The sequence below is a fragment of the Rhinolophus ferrumequinum genome, chromosome 12 (assembly GCF_004115265.2).
Source record: "Rhinolophus ferrumequinum isolate MPI-CBG mRhiFer1 chromosome 12, mRhiFer1_v1.p, whole genome shotgun sequence".
Lineage (NCBI taxonomy): Eukaryota > Metazoa > Chordata > Mammalia > Chiroptera > Rhinolophidae > Rhinolophus > Rhinolophus ferrumequinum.
Window position 1 is genome coordinate 38679176 of NC_046295.1, and position 26494 is coordinate 38705669.

Below are 26494 nucleotides of genomic sequence, written 5' to 3' on the forward strand. Positions count from 1 at the left end.
CTTTGTCTTCCAAGAATTCTCCTCCTTTATTTGTGTTATGATTCATTTAATCTCTCTTGTCTACACTGTACCATTTTACCATACTCACTTGGAGATGTTCTATTCTTCACCTAGTTTTGGCAGGTTATCAGGTGGCCCACTGCTCCCATCTCTTTAGGAGAGTTGTGAATGCATTTTTGATCCTTGTACCTACCTCAAAATCTCAAGCACACAGTCTAATTAAATCAGCCTGAGATTCTGCCCAGATAGCTGATGGAAGGATATTAGTCACTAGAAAAATGGGTCTAAAAAAATGTTAATATTCAAGGATGCTTTCCAAAATTCTTGGCAATATTATTTGCCACTTTCCGCAAACATCTACTTATCCAGAATTCAAATAACCCCGAAATTCAAATATACTATAAGATAATAATAATTATAATAGAAATGTTAGATATAGGAAAGTTCTCAAGTTTTCTCGTAGGTAAATAGTGTGGTTACTATTGTCTTAATTCCATTTCATTGTACCTTATTTCCTAGTCTTACCAATCAATGTATTATATATGGTAACACACTGAAGCAGTTTTCTCAGCTTGCCAGAGTGTTCTACCTTCCAGCAATTTTTGATAAATAGCAATTTATCTAACTGGTACTCTTTAGAATTTCAACTATCGGTGACAGCTAATTTTCACAACTTGTTATTAGACGGCCCATAAATATATTATCTTTGAAGGGAGATTAAAAGAAGAAATGCATTAATTATCACTCATAAATTATGTAGGAAGGAATGCTTTCAAATATGTTTGACAGAATATATTAACAGTAAAAGAAAAGCAAATGTTCACCCGATAAGTACAAAATAAGATTAATCTGAGAAACATTTCCTTGTTGTCTTGGAGAAGTGGCATCCAGATCGCAGATAAGGTATTAACTGTGAAGATAATCCTTTACTTTATCATGTTTATTATAAGAGAATAACCAAGGCATTTTGGGGATGTTTTTATGTATATGACCAAGGAATGGCAAGTGGAATGCTAGTTTGGGGGACTTAAATAAGCCTGTTGCTCTAGAATAAAAATGGTGAAGCCTTATTAAAATGCATATACTAAAAGTTAAGGTTTGGAGAACATTATATTAGAATATCATAACGAACCATACAAGAGAAAGAATAATTTTTTATATCAAATATAATGTGTCTAAGTTTCCCTTCGGCAGTCCTGAAAATTAAACATTTTAAAATAACGTAAAACACTTCTTTTTAAATAGTTATGTTAGTTATGCTTTTGCAACAAATATGCATGAGTTTACATATATACGTATATATGAATATGTGTGTATATGTATGTACTATTGTACATACATATAGACACATAACACCCTCAGATATCTAGACTGAGATACATGACTTCTTGGGTCATTTAATTTTTATATTTATGCATACACTGTTATAGTACTTTTTGACCAGTGTTTGGTTACAGGCATCAGGAAAGGTTAGAAGAGAAGCTATGTAAGGAAACTGAAATATTAAGACTGTAAGTCAACACAGTGTAGGAGCATGTGGGTGACCTCACCTAAATTACGTTGCCAAGTGCTTAGAACAGATCTTCCACATCTCAGCTTGTCATGGGGCAAGTGATCAAATTTACCAGGTAGTCTTGATTATTTGCACAGCTCACTGAACTGCCATCCTTTTTTCTTGCCCACTCATGGATCAAAAGACAGAACACCCCGTTTCAACAGAAAACTTAAGGCTTCTTAGCACTCCTAAGTATCACCATACAACATTTGAAAAAAACATGTCATAATACTTAGAAATGCTTGCCAAAGTATAAATATGAACAGATAGGTATTGTGTAGAAACATTTTACCCAAACTTTCAAAGCAGAACGACTCCTCTCACTCAGGCAATGCCCTGTGAATCCTCCTGTTTCACAGTATTCAGATGTTGTTGATTAGATATATTTGATTAGAATGCACATGAACCAACCAAAATTAGCACAATCTGTCTTCCAAGCCCTGCAAATGGCCTTGCAAAGAGCTGGATGTTAGTGTACCAAAGAATATAAGATTGTGTATGTGATTCGTGATGGAAATATCTTCTTTGTTAGGGAAATTCATGAACACCGATGCCTAGAATTCCTTTCTCTGCCTACTCAAATTCTATCAGCCATTTAATGTCCATTTTAATTCTTAGATTGTCTACAATATCTTTAACAAGTTCTCAAGCCCCCACTGTCCTTCCTTTTTTCACTTCAAGGATGTGGCACTGTTATGTAATGATTTTTCTCAATAGAGTTTAAGCTTCGGAAAGAAACATGCATGTTTCTTTTCTTTCTTTCAAAGTACTGAACATATTCTTAAGAACATTAAAACATATTGAATAAATACTTAGGAAAACACTGCTGATTACCAGGGAGAGTGAAAGAATGATAGAAATAAAATGAACTGGCTTCTTGATCAGAATTTTGGAATGGTCCTTCTTGCAGCGATGTACAGCAACCTATATTTTCAGTACTATTTCTACCTACTTCTGTGAGTAATTTTCCCACAGTAATGGCAGGGAGAGAAAACACCACCATTTTGCAAATCTTTAATGATGGGATTAGTTGAGGTACTAGTTGAGGTAAGGGTTTAGATTTATTAATTGCTTTTCTTATTACTCTTGGGCTCCTGATCTTAAGGTTCATTTGTGACTTTAAGGTCACATTCTTCCCAAATCTCATTTCTGCTCAAAAACCGCAGCAATAATTGTAGGCTGGGGTATACCTAGATGTCTTAGGGATGTGGCCTAGAATGTGGCAGTCCACATATCATTATCCCAGCTTTCAGATATTAGTGAATTGCATGCTCAGTTGATTCATTAAAACAAAGACAAAATAAAATAAAATAAAATCCTTGATGTAGAGCTTAAAGAAGATCTGGAGAGACATTTATAAAATCACTATTATAGATTGCTTTACACTGATAATAAGCTGTGTTGTATATTATCTCTGCTGATAATGTTAAAATCTTAGAAGTTTTTGGTGTTCTTCTACGGTGGAAAACCAATGCCTTGACCAATATGCCTTGACCAATATCTGAAACTCAGCACAAGCTTTTAGCTCCTGGGGAAATCTGTATGGTCCTCATTCCCTGCTCCCCTGTTATTATGATACAAAGCAACATATTTTAAATAGTAGATTAAATCTTAAACTAACCAGGTACAGAGCACAATTAAGAAAAGACTCAACCAGTGAGTAGAAAGAGGACCTAGTGTGCTTTCTTTTTTATTAAACCACTAAAGCCCAGCTGTGTCGTTTCTCCAGTGATTTATTTACAATTACTCTGAGATCCTTGACTGACCTCTAGTGTATAACTAAAATGTGTTTGAGTTGTTTTTTGACACTTAAGGCAGCCATGAAAATTAGCATAGCTCCAAGGAACAAAGAAGTCGTCTTAGGTCTGAAGAATTTCCATGGGTAGTAACTTTGAATTTAATATAAATTTGACTTATCCAGGCATTGCTTTAGTTACTTACCAATACCAGCAGTTGGCTTTCTCACATCTCCAAGAGTGTCATCAGAACTAGTAAAAAAATTGCCTCAAGAACTTTTTGTGCACAGATTACTCTAAGGTTTATTGCTGATAAAAAATTTTAGGGGTCTTGGTAACTTATCTATATCTATCTATCTATCTATCTATCTATCTATCTATCTATCTATCTATCTATCTATCCGTCTATATAGTGCTATCTAAATGGAAGCACACCAAAATAAGCCAGACGTATAGGCTAAGAGGTTATATGAATGCACAGGCAAATGTTTTTGCTTGTTTTTTGTTTATTTGTTGCTTATTTTCATATTGTTTAAAATGTTTTTATTTACCAAGGACGATTTATCAAGTTTCAAAATATGTAGAGTACTATTTATAGTACTCTTACTGTTTTTCATGGACACGTGACATATATTGTTATTATGTCATATACATTCATACATATTACATTATTTTCTGTAAATAATAAAACCCAATGGAATAGCTATTATTATATCTATTTTATAGATGAAGCAACTGAACATCTTTACCATTACAACTACTGTCACCAGCATCCCCTTTATAAAAACTCATGTTTTGAACCATCACTTCCAGTATTAGGATGATTTTAAATAATTCATCCTGTCTAATTATGGAATTATATTACCCAGGAGGGCTGTAGGCCTTATTTTTAATTTCTGCACTTTAGACTAGCTTCTTAACCTCTGCAACTTTCTATTACGCAGTAATACTTTAGGTAAAGTCAGAGTTCTAACTTTTAGTCAATTTTTAAATGGTCAAATAAAAAAACTGTTTTTATTAAGAAAAGATTTCTCATTCTTCTTATTCCTTTATTAGGAAGTGTTCATGAGTACAAGTTTTGATTGCAAGTGCCTTAAGGTCAAGTTTTGAAATGCTTTTCATTTACTTGAGCAATAAATTGGTTGCTTAATTATACTATCCAACTGAAAACAGGAGGAAAGAAAAGTCAACTTAACCGAATCCAATCAGGGAGCATGTTTCCTGGGATGAGAATGTGTCAAAGGCAGAATAGCATGTCCTAACTTTCCTGTGGTGTCATGCGTTAGGGGTAAATTATCTCTTTTGTAAGTTAGGCTAAAGTGTGCTCCTTTAACTGTGAAAGCATTCTTGAAAGCCCATGAAACCTTATTATTCTAATTACCAGCACAAGGGGTTGATAAATGAATTATGAAGCTAGGTATTATTGTCATTAAGTAGACCTCACTCAATTATTTATCCCTGGGTTTGGGGTTACAGCTCAGAGAGCTGTGTATAGTGTACCAGGGCTTGCTCGAGCTCGGAGACCTGGAGGCCAGGTTACCATCTTGGCAGGCGGCTTTTGTTGAATGCAATTCAGGGGTATGACACACATTTTTTTAGTCAGACATTTGGATGGTTTGAGGCCAAAATTTATCCACAAAAGTCTAGTTCATTTAGCCATGTAGGAAAATCCCTTTAAATTATCCAGATAAATTATAAATGGGTAGGAAAATGGATTAATTATAGGGAAAATATGAAGAAATGTTCTTGCTTTTTAGTTTTTAAAGACTGTTCTTTCTTTTCTTGCATTCTGATATCTGTCCTGCGCACTTCAGTGTGATAACTATCAGACAGTGTTGATCTCCATATTGGATAGTTTCTTTTTGTATCTTGTTTCTAATAGCACAATGAAAGATGTCTTCTGGTTAAGAAATCTGTTATCAGGGAGGATGGGATTGGGTGATACTAGTTTTCCTCCATCCTGACTTCATGCCATAGCATTGCAAAGCTCAGCCCTAAAAGTCATGTTCAGGCATGTTCTCTCGCTGAGTCACTGACTGCTTCCAGTCCAGTGTTCCTTCTTCTAGGCTTGCAAGATTCAAGAGGGCTTCTTCACATCTCAAGAACATCCAATTAGGGGAATCAAGAGTCTGTTCCTGCTGAACAAGTATTTGCTACCTATCTCATGGCCCCTGGCTGTGTTTTAAAGTCACCCCCCAGATTTCTGATAAATTAAGTCTAGTAGTTATTTTGGCCAGGTGGGCAGTTAGGGAGCAGGAAGCGCTAGAATGGCTGTTCAGGGATCTCTTTTGTATGAAATTTGGGGGTAGATCTCTTGGAGAATGGAGAAGGGGTTAGGGCATTAGAGAAGAAATTCACACCTGTGGAGTAGAATGAAATCCAGACTTTTATATACGTATGTTGAGGGAGGAGTGGGGTAGTAATTGGAAGAGAAATATGAAACTATGCCTAGCACCTGGGAAAAGTTGGCAATTGAAGGGACCAACAATAAAATCATGTTAGATTGTTCAAAGGAAAATTACGTTTATAACAAATGACAAAAATCTTATGAATGCCATGTTAATAGGTTTCTATATTATTAAGTGAATTTATAATTAATTTTGTGGTGATTTTAATTTGGTTATAACCCTGACTTTCCTTTCTCTCTCTGTTAAGTCTTAATAGTTTAATGTTCCTGCACCATAATCATCAGCTCACAAAATTTAAAATCTTGTCAGAAATATGGAGTAGAATAGCTATTTCTTTACACTTCTAAATGCTTAGAGCAGTCTTGTTTTCTAATTGGCCACTCATCCAGTAAATGACATAGTCTAATAGGCCAAACTGAGTGCCTTTTAAATTATCTGCTAAGTATTTAGAGTAGTGAATATGCCCATAAATTTGAAAAACAAATTTTAATTTTACTACTAAGAATTTTTGATTTTCTAGTTATATGTTTATTATAACAGAGAATAACACGATAATTTCTATGTGTAATTGGTTTTATGTCAAAATTCTTCATGCCAAATAATTGTGCAGTCAGTTCTGCTACAACATGATGCATGGGTTCCTAAAAAGTACCACAATATGCAAAATTGGGCCATAAAAACCACAGGGTTTATAGGTATAAAATGACAGCAACATTTTACACATGCTGAATGGTTAAGAAATACATAAATACTACAATAAATATAACAGTGTATTTTGAAAAAGACCTGAAGTTTGCTTGTGGAAGTGCCTTACCAGAATAGCGTTGCAATTTGTGAGTTATTGTGAGATGTGGAAGGAGTGTCATTGTAACACCAGCTGTTGGATGTGGCTTTTCTAACATGGGTGGTACAGTGAAGGAACTGGTACATGAAATGTGTGCATTTTGTGTATTCCTCCATTGCTAGGTTTAGCTGGATGCAGTTTTCTGCATTCACACAGTGCTTCTTATGGATCAAATCATACACAAGCAAACAAAAATTTGTGCTATTCTTAAATCGTTTCATATTCTATCAGTCATGTTCAAACAAATTTGCAGTTTTTAAAACAACCATTTCAGTTGAATTGACTATGTAATAATCCGTTCAACACTTTCACATCTGTGATCTCACCTTATTCTTGCCACCACCCTGACAAGCAGGGAGGCGATGGCCCAATTTTTGTTTGTTTGAAAATACCAACCTGTTAAAGGCTACATAATAACTAAGGGGACCTGTGCCAGAACTTATTCAGGTCTGTGTGACTCTTGGGCGAATGCGCTTACCTTTGAGAGCAGGGCACTCATGAATGTTTGTATAGAGAGCGTCAAAAACGTGGGCAAGGTCACAGAGACAAATCTCAGAGGCTGGTTTAGAACTTGCTACCTGACTTTTAGTTTAGATCAGTTCAACATTTTATAAATGTCTGCTGAGTGTCACCCTCTTATCTTATCATCTCTATTACATAGTTATGTGCATTTACACATGTTTAATGCTTAAAAGTAATGTTTTCTTGATTTCATGAATCGAAAACACCTAGCCATGAAAGCTCCGTTTATACTTCTTGATGTGGCTTTATTGAGCATTTGAGAATGTGTAAAATGTTTTAGAAACCATTTTTCAATTAGTCTTCACAGCCCAGAGTTCATGTCAAATGTCAGGGTATTGGGCAACAAGGCCAATCTAGTAACGTTTCTCCATTCCCAGGAGGCTGCCCTATTAAGTTTCTGAGAAGACTAGTGAGGAAGAATGCAATCCCAAAGTCTAGGAATGACTTTGTCTTCAAGCATTAATTGATGTGGACAATAGAATTATTAGATACTCTCTTGTGTACATCTACCCTGAGTTATGCCATTCAGCTCTGTTTCTAGAAGGTTTAAGTTTATTAAGCACCTCCTATGGTCAAAGTAACAGTCAATGCTATGGGAGATATGAAAGGACAAGACATTGTCCGTGCCATCCAGCAACTGACTTGGGGAGTGTGTGAGATGACTGAAGAGAATCTTCTTGTTGTGCTTGTGTGTTTATGGTGGAATATGGGTGGTTGCACATGCACAGCTGAGTAATGGGGCACTACTGTCTAGTTATTAGCTGAGTCAGCACACGTGGTTTGTGTTTTGATCACTAGGTGTTGTGAAATCATGAGTTCAGCACTAAGGAACACCTTACAAAAAAGTCCTTCACCGACTTTTCATTTTTTTAAGATTTAATTTGTTTTTTAATAAGTTTATTTATAGTCACATGTTGAATGCGCTTGTCTGTAAAACCACAGGGGCCATCTAGTTGATGACAGCATTGCACCTGCATAATCACAGTTCAAGTTTGGGTTACCTCTTGAGTTCTCTATGGCCCCTAAGAAGTCAAGACAACCCTGGCCCACCTCTAAATTCTTTTCATATATCAAACAACAAAAATAACAAAATTGACCAAACAAGTTTACAAATATAGTATTTTTAATCTGTTCACATTATCCATTTTGATAAATTGATGCTTTTTAACACATACACACAGACACTCATGTGACTACTCCAAATGTGTAGATACTTGAAAGTATGTTAAAGTTGAAATTTGAAGCCCTTTCAAACTGCAAGGCCAAAGAGTATTCCTTTCCTTTTCCCTCTTTCCCTAACTCCATTTGCTTTGTATGTGTATATGATTTTTCTATTTTAAGCCATAATTGCTTTTATGAGATTAAATACCAGGTCAGTAAGTATGTTCTGTGTCAGTTTGTCCTAAACTCTCTGCCCTATTTAAAAAAAAAAAAAATCCTTAAAAAAGAAGGAAAGTATTTAAAAATAAACATTCCAACTGCCAGAATCTGAAGTAAACTTCAGATTCAATTTTATATGTGGTAGAAATGAGAGGAGTTTGGGTTCTCTATTTTGACATTTAGCATCAGTTCCTTGCTTTTCAATGACTCCAGCTGATTAATAGGCAAAACTGAAATATCTTATTCTTCCTGGCCAAAATTTAAAAAACCTTAAACATCCATTACAAGTCCCTAGGTTATGAAATATAACTTAGATTCACTTGTGAAGGGTCTAGAAGCAATAAAACTACAAAATTATGAAAATTAAATGTCCATTACCTCTATATTTTATTAATCTCAACCCACCCCCACCTACCTCTCATTTCGTTTTCTTTTTTTAGGGAAGCAAAACAATTTGTGAATGAAAATGAAGGTGCCCTTGGGAAAGGAAAAGGAAAAAAATGGTTTGCATTTAAGATGATGATGGCCAAGGTAAGACTTTTCATAACTCAGTTTGGTGGACACTATATAAAGCACATGTACATACACAGTATATCTATGATGTTAAAATTTGGTGTGGCAGTGATTCAGAAAAAGTCCAGGAAAGTTCCTTAGAGGAGTTAAAATGAAAAATCAGTTCAGAAATACTGATTTAGGGCAAAAGACTTACTTGTGTGATTTTATCACTTTGAAATGTAAAAGATTGTGCCCCCTTCTTTTTCATTCCCTGGTAGTTAAGGAGTTCCAGGTCAAAATTTCTTTCTCAAAATGTCTACAAGTAACAGAACCATATATCTAGCTCTTCTCTACCAAGAACATAAAGTATACATTGGATAAAAAATGAGAATAAAACCAAATGATATACCAAAGTAAATAGTGATTTTTTTTGGAAAAGATAGGAAAGAAACTAACATTTATTTAGTATTTACTATATGCCAAGAACTGAATTGAATCTTTCTATAAAGTTATCATATTTAATTATCACAGCAAAGTGGGTACATGATATTATTATTCTCTCTTTACAAATGTAATAGCATCTGTAAGCTAAATGTATTCCCATAGAGATGGAGTTTTGTGAATAAAGTTCATATATCTTAAATGTATTATATATTTATGATATATATCAGATTTGTTTTGTCTGTTTTTACAATTTAAGTAAATCAAACCATATATAGTATCTATGCTTTTGTTTATGGCTTCTTTGATGCAATGTTATGTTCATGAGATACATCCATATTGTGGGAGTTATAGTTCCTTTTTATTGGAGTGTTGTATTCCATTGTATGAAGATATCACAAGTCATGTACCCATTCCATTGTAGATAGACATTGGTGTTTTTTCTAGTTTAGGTAATCTTTGGAACTTCAGACTCATCTCACTATTATTTAGGCTCTACGTACCTATCCAGGTCACACATTATGCCAGCAGAATGTGCACATATGCAAAGTTATCTGCCCCATTCCCATGCTTCCTACAGTTCCTCTTACGCACGAATGGCCCAACATTGTGGAGTGCAATGGAAGAAAGTTATCTTATAAAAAAGTTATCTTATGTTTCTTACTCTTCTTCCCTTTCCTATGGCACCATGCCTTTCCATTTAGCTACCTCTACCAGAATCAAAGGTGTCCCATGTCATAGCACTACCATCCTGTATTGAAATGACCTATTTATGTATAGTATATTCTAATAGATCCAGAAGCCCTTTAAGACAGGAACTATGGTTTATTCATATTTCGTTTATTTCTTCATGAGATGAGTATTTAAACAATACCATTTGCTGCTTACCTTATTAGGTGCTAAATCAGTCCTTGCTCTCATATTGTCTGGGAGAGTAAACAGATCTTTTCAGCATATTTTCTCTAAAACAAGAGATCCATAAAAATATTGTAACTTGATGTGAGGAACAGGGAGGCAAGTACAACCTACTGTTTACCCTTTTCAAAAAATGCAATATGTGGCACCAGAGAGATCTTTCCAAACTCATTGTCTTGTGATATTTTGGGATGGGGGTCAGGGGGTAAGCATCTTGACAAACAAGAGGTTGGGTTTTACTGATGCGTTTTGCTTCCTTTTCAGAAATGGGTAAAATTTCTCCGTGATTTTGAGAACTTCAAAGCTGCTTGTGTCCCATGGGAAAATAAGATCAAGGCAATTGAAAGTAAGTGCTCAACAGATCTCATTAGATGGGAAGGTTGTCCTAGATAAATGTCACATAAGCTTGTCAGATGCCTGTCTCAGTTTCTGTCCTATTGGGAAGACTAAAAACAAGAAAACAAACAAAACCAATGTTTATATCTTCTTTGCTCACTGTGAAGATTTGCTAGCACACCAGTCACAGCCCTGGAGATCCCACCCTCCCTTCCTACGTTAGACCAAAATATTCTCATTATGACCTTGTTTTCTCTCCTACAGTTGGAAGTCAGTATTGTACAAAATGGCATTGAGTCATATAGTATCATTGGGATGGCAGAGATTTTATTTTGGCAATGAACATGACATTGAAAATATATACTCTCATGTTATATAATCATCAGAATGAAAAGCATCTAAAAGGCATGAAGAACTCTTAAAGCCTCATTGTCAAACCTCTGAAGTAGAATAAACAATAATCATCCAGGAACTTGCTTTCTGAATATCATATTCAGATATTCAGTGCCCTTAGTTTATACAAGATTCACTGTGTACAGAGGAGGCAGGAGAATATACTCAATCAAAAACTTATTTAGAGCAGTGCTCTAGGTTTAGAAATTTAAAAATATAATAATAAATCATCTAAAAATAATGAAGAATATTTTAAAAAGGGATAACATTTAAAACCATGTTGAGCACAATCTTGCCATATTCTGGTTTCTAAGAGTTTTGATTAGGGTCTGATTTTCCTTCTGATGTTTTAGTTTTCCTGCTGGTTAAATGTGGCATTACATAATTAAAATGGAGCCTCCATAAGCAAATAACACAGTTGATGGCTATTTCACTGACATGATTGGGCACGTTTTAGGAGTGACTATCCCTCAGTCCTCTGTCTCTCATTATCAAATGGCAATGAACTAAAATACATAAGCTCATCAGTTGCACTTCCTCCCACATATTTCTGCATCATCGCTTTCTTCCTTTCTTTTCCTCCTTAACACTTACAACTACTTAAAATACTGTACTTTTTCATTGAAATTTTAATTTATTTTATTTTGTTTTGATTCCTTCTAATAGACACGAAAGCAGAGATTTTGTTTTGTTCACTCCTGGATCTCCAGACTCAGAGCACATTTGGCTTTAATAGATAGGTGTTGAGTAAAATTAAATAAAGACAAATCCTCCAAATATCTGTATTCTAAAAAACAGAAGAAGGAATTTAGACACATGAAAAACAAACAAACAAACAAACAAACAACAGCCATCATGGAATCCTTAAGTGTGTAACTGTTCAGCTGAAATACGGTTCCATGAAAGGCACTGAGGAACAGACGGTCATTTGGAGCATTAAGATCCTGATATAATTTGTTTGGAAAGAACTCTGGATTTGGTTCTTGCTTTACCACGGATTAGCTGTTGACTCTGAGCCAGTCATTTAATTCCTCAGTCTACTGATTTCTGAAAATGATAGGGTTGAACCTTGATCAGTTATGAGATGTATCCCAAGAAATTTATAATTAATGATAGTTAAAAAAATACATTTGCAAATTACTTATGTTTAAGGTATACTAGAGCAGGTTTCAGCCTATCTTAATTATAATGCCATGCTCACTTGTGTTGCAGTAGCCTGTCTTGAGTGGGATAGAAACAGATGGAATTATTTTTATTGCCAGAAATTGCACACAAAAAGGAGTTACATCTCTGACCATCATCTATTATGTGTGTCACAGTGAAAACATCGAATTGAGAGCTACCCAATAATATTTTCAGTTATCTTTCCTTCTCCCCTCTCCTCCCAGAAAATTTGGAACAGTCAATCTGGACAATTCAAGCAAATGTAGATTATTTTCCCTTCCAAGTGTACTTTATTACTTCATTAGGTTGTCCTAATTTCTTCACCTTTAATGCTGCTTAGCCTCACTGTGGAGAATTGACCCTTATTTTCTATTCTCTCAATAATCACCACAACGATCATTTATTGAGTGCCACCATGAGTCAAGCATTCTACAAATATTATTTCATTTAATCTTTAATAATGCCTGTAGTGTGCACATTAGCCTTTCTGTTTTAGAGTTGTGGTTAAATAACTGTCCCAGAAGTAGTTAGTAGAAGAGCTGAGATAATAAGGTGACATTTGTCTGGGCCCAAAGCTTGTGCTTTTCCTGATGTGGCATGCTGATTGTTACTCTGAGGAAGATATAAACTTTTTCTTTTGTACCCGGTAAATGGCAAGATTAGTTGTAGATTTCCTATTTGGGGAATTATTTCCCATTTTCCTATTTATTTATTTATTTATTTATTTATTTATTTATTTATTTATTTATTGTCAGATACTTATTTTTAAGTGCCTTATTTGTTTAATTATGTATTTCACATTCTATATGATTCTTAAAGTACTACGATTTTTATGATAATCATAAGCAGACAATATACTTGGAGACCATTGTGTTAGTTGAAAAGTACAAAACCTTTCTTGAAGTTTATCAGCAGAGTCATTGGTTTAGACTAATTAACCATTTCAGAGAAAATAACCTACCAAAGATATGGAAAGCATGTGTATGTGATGCTTTTTGAAGCTGAACTGAATTGAGGAAATGGGACATGGAATTGTTTTTCTAAAAGTTGAGGTCTTTTTGCCCCTTCTTGACTCTGTAGTTTGGGTAATCCTTTTACATCTCTGGCCCTCTGTTTCCATGTTTGGAGTTTCCACAAAATTTGGAGTTCAACTAGTTACTATAAAAGACTGTTTCCAACCCAACATTCTATAATTTATAAGTTACAATAAGTTTTAGATATATATGTAAGTGTTCGTAGTTCTTTATACATTTGAGTAATAAATTATTGAAACTGTTAAATGGAAAACAAATTTATATTAAGAAAGGCCTGCATGATTTATTTTTTCTGGAAATTCTTTTCAGAAAAAAAATAGGTTAAACAAGTACCCTATTTATGAAATTTATATTTTATATTATAAAATGAATACAAATGCTTTTCTCTTAAAGAAATGACCATTTAATCTTACAAAAGATTCAGAAATATTATAATATTCCTTTTAAAATCAGAATCATCTAACATACAATACCTCATCTAATCTTCAGAATAGATTGATTAGTTAGTTGAACACGTACTTAGTGCCTACTATTATTAGGCATGTTTCTAGGTTGCAGTGCTGACAAAGAGAGGTCAAGACTTTGCTCCCATTGATGTTACAACCAAAGACGTTACTATGCATGTGGGGAGTGAGTTGGTTGGGAGGGTGGGAAAGACAGATCATGAAAAGATAAGCAATGAAATAACATGATTATGGAGTATGGTGAGAGGCACGTTTAAAAGAGGAGCTTTTGAACTCCACTCACAATAGTCTTTCTAGTCTACCTTGTCTTCCCTCTCTGCTCGATCTCTAAATAAATACTGAACAAGTATTTTTTAAATGTTTCTAAAGGTCCCAAATTGCCAGCCTTCGTTGAGGTTCCACAAAGCTCTGTGCAATAATTGGCAGAAACAAGAGGGGAGCTCAAATAAAATCTAAAACTCATGCTGTTTCCATCTTGATTCCAGTAAGACCTGGATCCCTTCAACAGTATGGGTCAGGTACTCACTCACCTGATGAGTCTCCACTTTTTTTCCACATAAAAATAGATTTGATAATTCCTACCACAAAGGGATGCTGTGAAGTTCTGTATCACATGGAGATGCCTTGGAGGTTTACTGTCATACCCGCTTTGTAAAGAGGCCATGCCTAAAACCCCAGGGTTACATCTTATTAACCACATTGCATTGCGTATTTTGCTGAAGCAGCTGCATATTTGTACTTCTGTGAAATATGGTCTATACCTATTGTGATACTAACTTTACTATTAAAACCATAGATTAAATCATTGAATGTCTTTCAAGCTGGAGATAACAAGCCTTTCTCCGAATTGAAATCTACTTCTTCCTAATAGTAGAAGGCAACATCAAAATTGAGGTTTGATAGACCTGTTTTTCAGACTGGAAAGGTCTTCAATAGGCAACTCTAAGCACTCTAAGAATTTAAACCTCATAATTTTCTGTTGGCTTAAGGGCTCCAGAAAATACAAATCAAATCTGCCACATTTAAATCTCTATTCCAAGACCAGTTTGAAAGAAACTACCTTGTATCCTAGCCTAACAGGATGGAATTTATTGTACTCATACAGCAGGTGATTTCATCGGTCTTTTCCCATTTAGAAATGCTCATATTTATCTGCTTGTCTTGTTACCCATTTGTTTAAGAGGAAATAATACATGATGACAGACTACAAATTATTTTGCCTTAATAATAACCAGAGGGAGAGGTGAAACTTCAACCATAATTTAAAAGAAAAACAAGAAAATTCAGGAACAAGAATGTTGCATAAGCTTAAGGCCTCACATTTATACAAGCCAAAGACTCTGTTTTAACATATCAGTAATTCACTATGGAAACAACATGGTATCAGTTAGATTAAAGAAAAACAAGAACTAGTCATTCACGCGTACCGTCCAAATGTGTGAATTTGACCAGCTGTAGCTGATTGATGGACATTGTCTGCATCCTTTCAGACACATACATTCATTGCATATTTATTCTATGTAGCATAGTTTTTATAAATTAAAGTATGATTCTACTGGAGGAGCAGTATAGGACTATGGTTAGGAGAGATCTCGATTTGGATTCAAACACTTGTAGATCAATACTACTTGGCTCCATCATTTGCTACCTGTGTAACTACCTATGTAACCCTGGATCCATCGTTTACTAGCTGTGCAACCTATGGGCCTAAGTCTTTATAAGACGGGAGTACAATAATTCCCTTCTTGCAGAGATTTGATGATGGTTAAATGAATTAACATGCAGAGATCAAATAGGTGTCTGAAACAAAGATTCATTAAATCGTAGCTATTATTATTATTATTAATGAAGTCTTGGTTTAGTCTGTGTTCAAGTTTTTAATTCCCCATCCACATAGTGGAACTAATAATAATTAACCTTGCCAGATCCCAGTAAAATGAGTTGGTGTTGATCAAGTTCTTAGTACACATAACTGACTATCAAGACAACGTAAGCTATTATTATTATTACTATTATTATTGCTCTTTCTTGTTTACAAGAATAAATAAGTTTTTTTTCTAAGAGACTAAGCACATGGAAATAGCTTTTTTCAATCATGCACTTTTAGCCATGCTATAGTAAGATTTCTGTTTTTATGAATGCCAGTTTTAGTCAACAACCTCTAGTAGGAGAGAACTGCGAGGATAAATGGACATAAGAGGGAAGATTTCTTTTTCATTTTTGTGTTGAGACAGGGAAAGGTCCGATGGAGCTTTAATGTCAACCAGTTGATTTGTTTTCTCTCCTTTAAGATCTTTGTTTGTTTCATTATCATTCTTGCCCCTCTGCCATTGGTAAGTGTCGTAGAAAGGAACATTGTTTTCTGTATTACGTGTTTTTTGTTTTGGCCTGTGTCTGGGTCTTTCCTACAATCACTCAGGTTTTCATGAAATATATTTTCCTACAATTCATTTTCTTTACACTTAGGATTCAGTAAGGAAAATAGGTGTCATTTCTCTATTTCCAAATAAAATTGTTGTGAAGCTACTTTCAAGTGTGAAAACTAGAGTTTGGAAACTTTGGGGTCTAAAGTATATTTCATCCATAATGAATATGGATTATATATGGGGGAGGGGATACTTCCTGAAACATTTAATTAACTCTTCTTTTTTACCTTTAGGTATATTTGCACTCTATATTTAACTTAAGAAACTCATTTGCCAGGAGTTGTGTGTTGGGGGCGGGGAGAGAGTGAGCTGTGGTGCTAATTAGAAGAGGAAGGAAGGAAGGAAGGAAGGAAGGGAGAGAGGGAGGAAGGAAGGAGGGAAGGAAGGAAGGAAGGAAGGAAAGAAGGAAGGAAGGAAGGAAGGAAGATTGGAAGGAAGGAAAGAAGGAAGGAAGAGAGGGAAAAAAGGGAGGGAGGGAGGAAAGCAAAGGAAGGAAAGAAGGAAGGAAGGAAGGAAAGAAGGAAGGAAGGAAGGAAGATTGGAAGGAAGGAAAGAAGGAAGGAAGAGAGGGAAAAAAGGGAGGGAGGGAGGAAAGCGAAGGAAGGAAAGAAGGAAGGAAGGAAGGAAAGAAGGAAGGAAGGAAGGAAGATAGGAAGGAAGGAAAGAAGGAAGGAAGAGAGGGAAAAAAGGGAGGGAGGGAGGGAGGAAAGCGAAGGAAGGAAAGAAGGAAGGAAGGAAGGAAAGAAGGAAGGAAGGAAGGAAGGAAGGAAAGAAGGAAGGATCAGTGTCCTATGCTTGGGACTCTATACCAGAGGATCGCAAGTGCATTTTCGGGAAAAACTTTCCCTAGATATGTAGACACAAGGTTTTCCTCCAGTTAATGAGTAACTGTAATGACGAACAAGCTGGAAGTCCACTGCTTTCAATAAAACATGAGAGAGTGAACCTGGCTGAGGCAGTCCTCAGGTAGTCGTTACCAGAGAACATAGATAACAGCCATGAAACAATATGAAATCACTGGGAGCCAGGTGAATGATCAGATGTCCTAAGAGGGACAGATCTGTTTTAGCCTTTCTGCAGACGGGCCAGTGCATCTGGTTACAGAACCGGGGGAGTATGTTTATCAAAACCACACACTTTTAGAACTCTTGTAGAACTCTGCACCCCTCTACAAAGTGAAATGACTCCAAATAATCGGACTTTAAAATAATTGATTTCTTTTAAAATGTCCACTTAGACATTGACTTCCTTTTAAGTTTCTATACAAACTGCTGCTGTGTTATGGGAATACGTAAGATGGTACCTAAACAATAGACTAAGTTCCAGAAATAGAGGTATGACTTGCATGTGAGCACGGCCTCATCTTAGTAAACAGAGGCTGCAATTTGCTCCACATGAATATATATATATTATATACATAGTACATATATAATATATGATATATAGTAGAATATATGATACGTAATATATGATATGTAGAACATATGATATGCATGATATATTATAAATATGTATTTCTTTTTTTAATTTTTAAACTCCCACATATTTGTTGTTGTCACACCTCACTAAAATGTAAGTTGCATTAAGACAGTAACTCTGTCTGTGACATTGTGTTTCATGTCTAAGATAATTCCGGACAGAATGTATTTAGTAACAGTGTGTGGAGTGAATGAATGAACTTCAGTTTTTAAACTAGACTTATAAAATGCCAGGAATGTGGGGGAACAGCACAAGATGGCCTCTCGGGTAACTATCCATAAGAGATATGGTAAACTTTTTTGAGAAGAGTATGGTTTGCCTGAGGAAAAGTGGAGAAAAGTGCAGCTCGTATCATTATAGCGATAGCTAACCACTGGCCAGGAACTGTAGTAACCACTTTCTGCATGTATTTCCTCACTTAACTGTATTAGCTCAAGGCATAAAATGGGCTCTTTGGATGGCAAGCCTAGCTGCTAAGCAAAAGGCAGTTTTTTCCTTGGATGGACTCTAAAGGCTTAGGTCATATCATTCTCTACGACTTCCATCATGACTAACACTGTCTCTACCTAGATTGAAAAAGAAGAGCACTAGAGACCGTATAGGTGAAGAGAAGTAATGTGTTGCAATGAGCTTATTTATTTTGGAAGGCACCAAGACAGCTTTTGTTTTGTTTTGTCCTTTCAACCGTTTTTATTTTCTTCTTAATAGGTCAATTTGGTTCATCGGTGGCCTCATACTTCCTCTTCTTGAGATGGATGTATGGAGTAAATATGGTTCTCTTCATCCTGACATTTAGCCTCGTCATGTTGCCAGAGGTAAGACTCTGACTTCCAGTTCACAAAGCATGCTGCAACATGTTTCTCAAGTGATCATTCTCCTAGAGAAGCTCTTTTCCCTTTAGGAGTACAATGACTAACTGGCTACATCCATTCTTAGAGTCATAGTATTTGTTAATCTTCAGAATGGTGCCCGAAGGCCAAAATCCCTAATCCTTGCTCCAAAGGGTGCACGAGGTTCCTGAAATTGTATATAAAATGTCATGTGTATGTTTGCATGCACATTTTCATATGGGAAGGTTCATGGCTTCTGTCAGATTCCCTGTGCCCAAATGTTAATTGCCCAAGAGCAATGCTTTGACACCTTGTGAGTTGTATTTCTTTATTTTGCCTAGTTTGGTTTGAAAGAAATGCTTAATACAACCAAAGCATTCAGCTTTTCTACACTAAAGAAACAAAAAGTTAGAGATTTTTTTCCTCATATAAAGTAAGATAGCACGCATGCACACACACACACACACACACACACACACACACACACACACACCTAGTGGGGGGAGGGGGTCCTTAGGACCAAGGTCAGAGAGGAGAGGAAAACAGAGTGGGTCCAGATTGAAGAAGGGGGCAAAATGCTGAGTTGATGTGGGGAGGATAAGCTAAGGCCCAGAAACCAGATTGAGGTAGGGCCCTCACCCACATGAAGTTAATTTAAAAGAGCCTGACCTCTTCGGATGCTTACCGTACAAAAATGGGGTTAGGCTTTATTTAACTTATAAAGGGTCTTTTTTCAGGTACCAATATTTCAAAGCCGGTTTGTTCAATACAGTATTGACAACAGCCAAAACTTGGTGTTCTGAGTGTTTTCATCCCCTTGGTTTTGAATCGGGGCCAGTTTCTGTCTTAAGACTCTCTATTAGCATAATAATACTCATAATGCCTTACATTCATAAAGAGGTTTGGGCTTTTAATAATGCAAAGCACTTCCACTTCTTTTACTTAATGAGCCTCACAACAAATTTATGAGGTAGACTATAAAAGAGTTTCTTCTCCCATGTAAAATATATGAAAACTGAGTCATATAATGCTTTTTGGATTTAGCTAACGTCTCGGAGTGAGTTTTGTTTGTTTTTTTTTAAGTTTATCTGGGATTAGGATTCATGATTCTATCTTTTGTACAAAGGTTTTGCACCCTAATCCACTAGTTTTATAATCACTGAGATAATTCTGGAGGTTTTGTAGCTATCTGGCTCGTAGAAGAAGGTGGACATAGATCAGAAGTCCTTTATAAGTTCATCTTCAAAGCAAACACCTGCAGCAGAACGTACATATTTTATCTGTTTCAAAGTAACCCCGGCTTTATTTTTGCTCATCCTCTAAGGAAACCTGAAACTTCAACCCTAGCCACTATGACACTCCTTCTACACGGAGTTTTATCAGCTGCCTTTACTCTTTCCTCCACACCATGCTGCCTCCTTGTGGAGGAAATGAAAGGTTGTAGTTAATTTTTTGCAACTGGGAAATTGCAGAATGCCTAATAATACATAGTGGAGGAGGCTAATATGTGTTCAATCGGATGTATTCCTAGAATTAGGAAGCATAATGGCTTTAGGTGCTTTTTTATAGGTAGTGTTAGATGCCAAGGGGCATCCTGTTTTCTGGGCAATGATTTACCATCTCCAACAAAAGAACCAAGAGGATGGGCACCCTGCGTGGTAACGTTCCAGAACCACCAGAGGCCAGGCCTGCTCACCTCCTGGTAACAAGCCTTCACTTTTTAGCTGCCTCCACCCAGCGGCGCCACTCAGCGTTCCCCTGATACGTGGGCTCTTTTGCCCAAAGTTCCGGTGTCCCTGGGCAAGCTTGAGGCCTAATCTCCCCTATCTCCTGTGGCCCCCAACTTTGGGGTAAGGTAGCCTGGGTGGACTCACCCCCTGTTCTGTTCAGTCCCAGGAAGCCAGAGGGGCTGCATTACAGCTTGTGTGGGGAGAGGGAGTCGGGCCTGATTTTTAACCTTTGACCATCAGGCTCTGCACTCAGGCTTCTATCCACGTTCATCCTTCAGCCCCAGGGAAGGGAAGTTTTCATCTTGCATAAGAAGCAACAGCTGCTTGGCAAGCCATGTGCCTGCCCTGGGGCTAGAGGGGTACTTTTTTTCAGTTCTCGCCACGGGTCCTACTATACTATTCTTGCTCCCTTACTGGCTGGCTCCACCGCTAATAACTTTCCTTCTAAACTCATAGCAGAAGATCAGGGCAGTAAATCTGAGTTAGTGATGAAACATAGGATAATCAGGGTGCAGTCTTCCCTCTTACTGCCACCCTCCAATTGTCTGACTGATTCTCTTAAGGACTCTTTTCCTTGACATGAGGGATTCTTCCTCCACCCCCACCCTATATGAAGATGTGGGTAGTATGGTTTACTAGAACATTATAGTCCCCCAAAGGCTACCTCTCTCCTTTCCAGACCTCCCCTAGATGAGACCAGTTTGAAGGTGGTGGAGGGTAGCCTTCTGGGCACTGTGGTTGGCCCAACTGCTGGTGGTCCACTGAACTGAGAATGCAGGGTCCTTAGCACTCCCTTTGTTCTTAATTCTGAATTTAGTTGATTCCCAGAAAGTGGGACCCCACATGGAGATCCACAGAGTCCTCATGAAAAGCCTTCAGAAGTGCTTTTAAACAAAACCATTTGTGATCACATGTGTGGTTCAGACTTTGTTTCCAATTGTTAACTGCTTTCTTTGCTTCTCCATATAGTACCTCTGGGGTTTGCCATATGGCACTATACCTAGAAAAACAGTTCCCAGAGCTGAAGAGGACTCTGCAGCAAACTTTGGCGTGTTGTACGACTTCAATGTAAGTGTCTCCACACAACTGTGTTGTAGGAGGATTCATTTTTCCTTATTCTGAAACTCTGTGGCATCCTCTTCTGGGGCTGGGTAAAGGTCTTAAGAGAGATGTTTCTGCCCTGTTTAAAAAAATTGAAAGAAAGAAGAAAAGAAAGAAAAAAAGGGAGGGAGGCAGAGAGGGAGGGAGAGAAAAAGGGAGGGAGGGAGGGAGGGAGAGAGAGAGAGAAAGAGAAAGGGAAAGAAAAAAGTGACTAGGATTTGAGAATATGATAATATGGTTAAATGGGAATATAGATTACTGAACGATGGTAAGCTCAGAGTTCAAAGACTTCAAACGATATTCTTTATCTCTGGCTTTGGAAAAGAATAAAGGAAGAGTTTGCAAATGTGCTTTTGCGAAAATGTTGTTGGAGTCTTAAGAAATTTGAGCTTTTACATTGCATATTAACCTTTTCACTTCCTAAACAAGGCTATTTAGTATTACTGAATAGTCAATACTAAATAAAACTAAATATTAAATACTAAGCAATACTGAATTCTAACTTCTAAATAATACGAAAACGAGGATCACTAATCATGATTGTGGTACCCAAATAAGCATCGTTCCACTGTAGTGCTAAGATTAGTATTCTTCTTTGAGCTCCCCTGAGTCGAGTTGATTTTAATAGCAGAGACTCAGTCCCGCCCATTGAAACATCATCTGGGAGTGTGGTACAGGTCTGTGACGTCTATTTAATTCCACACATTTTTAAAATTGTGACCAGATTGGAGATGTTTGAAAGTGTAGAGGATGAGAAAGGAGCAAGGTGGAGATTGGAGAATTGATGATGCCAGGAATTCGTGAAAAGTAGCAAATGAGAAGACAATTTTATGTGGACTGGAGAAGGACGAAAGGAGAGAAAAACAATAGTCTTCACGTTCATGGTGTTAATATGTCTGTTTCACAGATGTTTTGAATTCTACCCTTACCCCCCCCCCCTAAATTGTGAGCTTCCTACAAAGGTGGAAGGGACACATCAGCTACATTTTCTTTGAATCCCTTGCTATAATGCTCAGTCAATAGAGGCTTAAGGAATGTTGTTGACTGGCAATCTGAGTATAAGGAGGTGGGGGGGGGATGTGTAGAGCCTTGAGATAAGAACCATAGAAATTAATTTATGTGAGCAGTACTAGAAACACGTAAACTTCCAGTCTCTGAGTAAACAAGGGAAGCTATGGAATAAGCATAAGGCAGAGTGGCAGCTCCCACTTTGTGGCATTTGAAATCGTAAATCACCCGTCAGTTGGAATTTTCATTTCAAACCAGCATTTATTTATTGAATATAAACATACACTGGTTTTACAAAGATGAATGTGACATGATTCTTGACTTCAAGGTACTCATGACAGCACAAAAAAGGATACACATACTTTTGTATACAAGCGTATACAACATGTTATGTACTAAGTTAGAAAAAAGAAAAAAGAAAAAAAAAGATACTGGGCGCTCCCAGGAAGTGGTTGTTGATTTTGCTTGGGAAGGTCTGGGTGTCACGGAGGAGACGGCCTCTGAGTTAGCTTTCACTTCATACCTTTCATTTCTCGCTTCTATTAGCTTTCACTGATTTCATCTCTCTCCTCCCCCCACCTTTTCCCCACCCCCTCTCTAATTTAAATTTCAAAAAATTTGTCACTGTGCCACCCCAAAACCATTTTGATTTCTCATTCTCTTCCTCGGATTAACAAGATAATCAACTTCCAGTCTGGTTAATACGAATAAGAATTAGTAATATCATTGGCATTTTCTGACGTTTAGTCATACCAGAGAAAGGAAGAACTAAAAATACAACAAAAGGCTTTTTGACTTTTAGACAGATTTCTGAAGTTTAAGCACATATGCATTTGTCAAGTAACTGAAATTTAAAGTTTTGGGGAAAATGTCCATTTGAGATTTGAAAGCTATTACTCAGTTGCCAAAGAGGAAGAGGAAGGTGGCTCTAAGAGATCTGTTCAGGAGTGGAAGGGAGGGGCCAGGAGGTGAATGCAGGAGGAAGTGAGGGTTTTGGGCCATAGAGGGCTCCCCAAGGTTTTTGCTACTGCCCTTGACAGCCCTCTCAGGTCCCATTTGGTGAAGACCTGTAGGGTGACGGTAGGGAACATTGTGAGCAGTTGCTTCTCTGTTGAGCTTCACACTGGAAGGCTGGAACTTCTCCGCTGGGCCCCCACCCCTGGAAGTAACCCACCGGAAGCTCAGTATTCCGTCACTTATAAACGTGTTATCACAACTTATCTAAATTCGCGTTAGTTAATAGCAGACAAGTACCATTTGATATATGCTAGGTCAGTCTTTTGTCTTCTCAAAGTCACCATTTACAAAGCACTAGAGTTTTAATCCTTTTATCGAGTACCTAGTGATTGACCTTACTGATCAAGGGGAAATGTATTTGATTAAAAGAATAAGAAATAGGGAAATTATCTAATATGTATTTTATGAATCAAATGAACACAAATGGTATCAGCTGATTCTGTAGAATTAGAAAAATGAGTTTAAGTCAGTAAAAAAGGATGTATGTGTTGACAAGCTACTCAGAAACACAAGAATGATGTAGGAATGATAAAAAGGAAGAAACTGTAGTTTTGATATTCTTGTAAAGGAGAGAGAGGGAGGAACTGAGGCGGAATTTGGAAGGAGCTTGAGCTGATATCAGACGGTGAGATCATAAGGGTAAAGATTTGAGCTGTGAGTAAAAGGAAAGAATCTAGCTTCCCAGCTTGAGGGCATTTTGTACATTACATGTAGATAAATGGCAAGTCAGCTTTGCCTCCTGTGTTCTTTTGATCTTTTTAGTTGTCGGAGGTGGGGGTAGCTCTCGTGGGCAAGAGGGGAAAATAAACACCTATTAATGTGTACAACAGGCCCATACATTCCATTGTGTAACAACCCATCGTGATGAGGATCAATAGTCATTGTTTAGTTGAGGAAATTGGGACTCCGAGAAGTTAGTTTGCCAAAGACAGTACATATAATTAGAGGAGGCACTGAAATTCAAACTAAAAGGTGGCTTCCGTTAATGTCAAGTTCTTTGTTTTAATCTATAACATATCATTCCAGGCCTGTTCCTCTGCCCTGCCCACTTTTGCCAAATCTCCTCCTTGAGGTCTGTCCTCAAGGACTGTCACAGACATTCTGAATGTTAACGAATAGCAGTTTGGTTCCCAGTCTTTCCAGCATCAACAGTTCTTTTAAGTAATGCTCTTCCAAAGGGAGAGTGTCTCCTTTCAGACATAGCTTAATTGTCCTAAGTTTCTCCATCTCTTACTGTATCAGTCACATTTAGGAGAGAAATTCTTGTGATTCACATCTGGAATAATTCATATTTTCTTTCATAATTCAAATATTCTAGGAATATTTCAGCAGTTCAGATGCATTTTTATTTTCAGAGTCCTTTTGAAAGGGTGATTCATTTTAGGTTTCCTGAGAAATATGGGGGAGTGCCTATAAATGAGAAACGGGAATAGGAGCAGAAGTAGGAAGAGAGAGTCTTCGAATGGCAAAGCAGGTATGACACCCGTGAAAGGAGAGAGGGAAGGACAGTTGGGTAGGAAGAGTCTCAGGCAGCAGTACAGTTCTGAAAGATGTCCTAGCCAGGCTCCTGGTGAGTCTCCAAGCAAGGATGTCCATTGGAAGAATCCCATATCACTCAAGAATAACCTGGCTCTAGTATTCCTCACCTGAGGAACTGGCAGAACTCCAGGGGTGTGTGGTCTCAGGATGAGATCTCTTTTCATCGATCCGAATTGGTGGCAGCTGGAAACTGTCTTTTGAAAGAGAACCGAGCAGCACAACCTTTATAACTTCTAGAGGGGTTTGTTGGCTCTGAAACTGTGACTTGGCTCCTCTGTTTTAGATCAGAACTGTTGCTGTTACTGTTCTTGTTATCTAGCAACATTAGCATGACCTCTTTGCCACAGCCATTGTCTCAGCCTAGCCAAAGGCTAGCTCAGCAGAGACTGAACTCTAAATCATAAACTGTCTCTTGGTGAGGGCAAGATTATCACCCCAAGCCAGACTGCTAAGTCTTTTGGGGACAAATTTGGGCTTGTAGATTGCCAAGTCCACTCAGAGATAGGACTCTTTCCTGAACTGGAGATCGTAAGATTGGAAGGGATGAGGAGCTTCTCGTCTGTATTCATCTGTATCCATAGTAAGACTCCTTTGAAGACTTCACTGAGCAAAGAGGGAGCCTGCTCAGGCACCTGGATTGGGACTGGCAATATCTATGGGCTTTCCATCCGTGGCTCCTATATGTGCTTTATTTCCTTCATGTCCAGTGCAGGTCCCTCTGGTCCAGTGCAGGTTCAAAGGTTTATGAGGTGTGGTTGAAAGGAGAGGCATTTTATATTCTGTTCTAGATCCTAGGTTCTTTCTCTTACTTCAGAGTCTCCTCAATCTGTTACTCCTGGACTTCTCTGTGACACATCTATAGCTTGTAGTAGAAAAGATCCCTGGGTCTGCTTTTAGCTTTCTTGGTATCCTTCTATCCTCTTAAACTTGGACAACTGATTTCTTAGGGTCTGTGTTCCTACCAGTGCTTTCTTTGCTTTGGCAACAACTTCCAGTTTTTAGCAACTTCCGCCAGCTGCACCTTGCCAAACCAAAGATGAACTTTCTTTTTGTCAGAATTTGGAATGCCTGTGATCCTGGTACCATACTTACAAACATGAAAACAGCATCACTTCTTTGAATATGATCACAGAAATTAGTTTTCTATTCATCAATTCAGTAAGCATTTATTGAGCATTGTCTAGGTACCAGGCAGTGTGCTAGGCATTAAGCAAAGGTAAGCCATACTCAACAAGGTCTCAAGAACTTAAAGTCTAGTAGAGAATTAAATAATCACAAAAATAAATGTATTTGCAACTGTGTCAAGTGCTGTGAAAGAAAGTGTAAACGGTATAAAGAGAATGGATAGCAGGGAACCTGACATGGATCATAGGAAAAGTTTTTCTGAGAAAGTAACATTTGAATTGGGCTCTGAAGAGCCAGTACAAGCTCCCAATTTGACAGAAGGGAGAGGTATTCTGGGTCAGGAGAACAGCAAGTGCAAAGGCCCTGTGTTGAGAGAAGGTTGTCTTACTCAGGGGACTGCATGACCGCTAGTGAAATGAGATCTGAGAATGTGAAGAGGCGTCAGGGGCAGATGGCATTGGAGAGACAGAAAGGTATCAAACCATGTACGACCTTCTAGAATCTAGGCCATGATAGTTATTTTTTTCTCAGAGCAATTGAAAGTAGTTTAAC

The 26494-nt window shown here is 37.3% G+C and overlaps 1 protein-coding gene across 1 annotated transcript in view; it reads left to right on the plus strand.

Moving 5' to 3' along the window:
- The window catches only part of TMC1 (transmembrane channel like 1), a 157502-nt gene that overhangs the window by 81234 nt on the left and 49774 nt on the right, over nucleotides 1-26494 (plus strand). The window contains exons 6-9 of the mRNA XM_033122084.1: nucleotides 8886-8976; nucleotides 10561-10642; nucleotides 18301-18407; nucleotides 21122-21220. Of these exons, the coding sequence (XP_032977975.1) occupies nucleotides 8886-8976; nucleotides 10561-10642; nucleotides 18301-18407; nucleotides 21122-21220 (379 nt within the window). The remainder of the gene's footprint in view (nucleotides 1-8885; nucleotides 8977-10560; nucleotides 10643-18300; nucleotides 18408-21121; nucleotides 21221-26494) is intronic.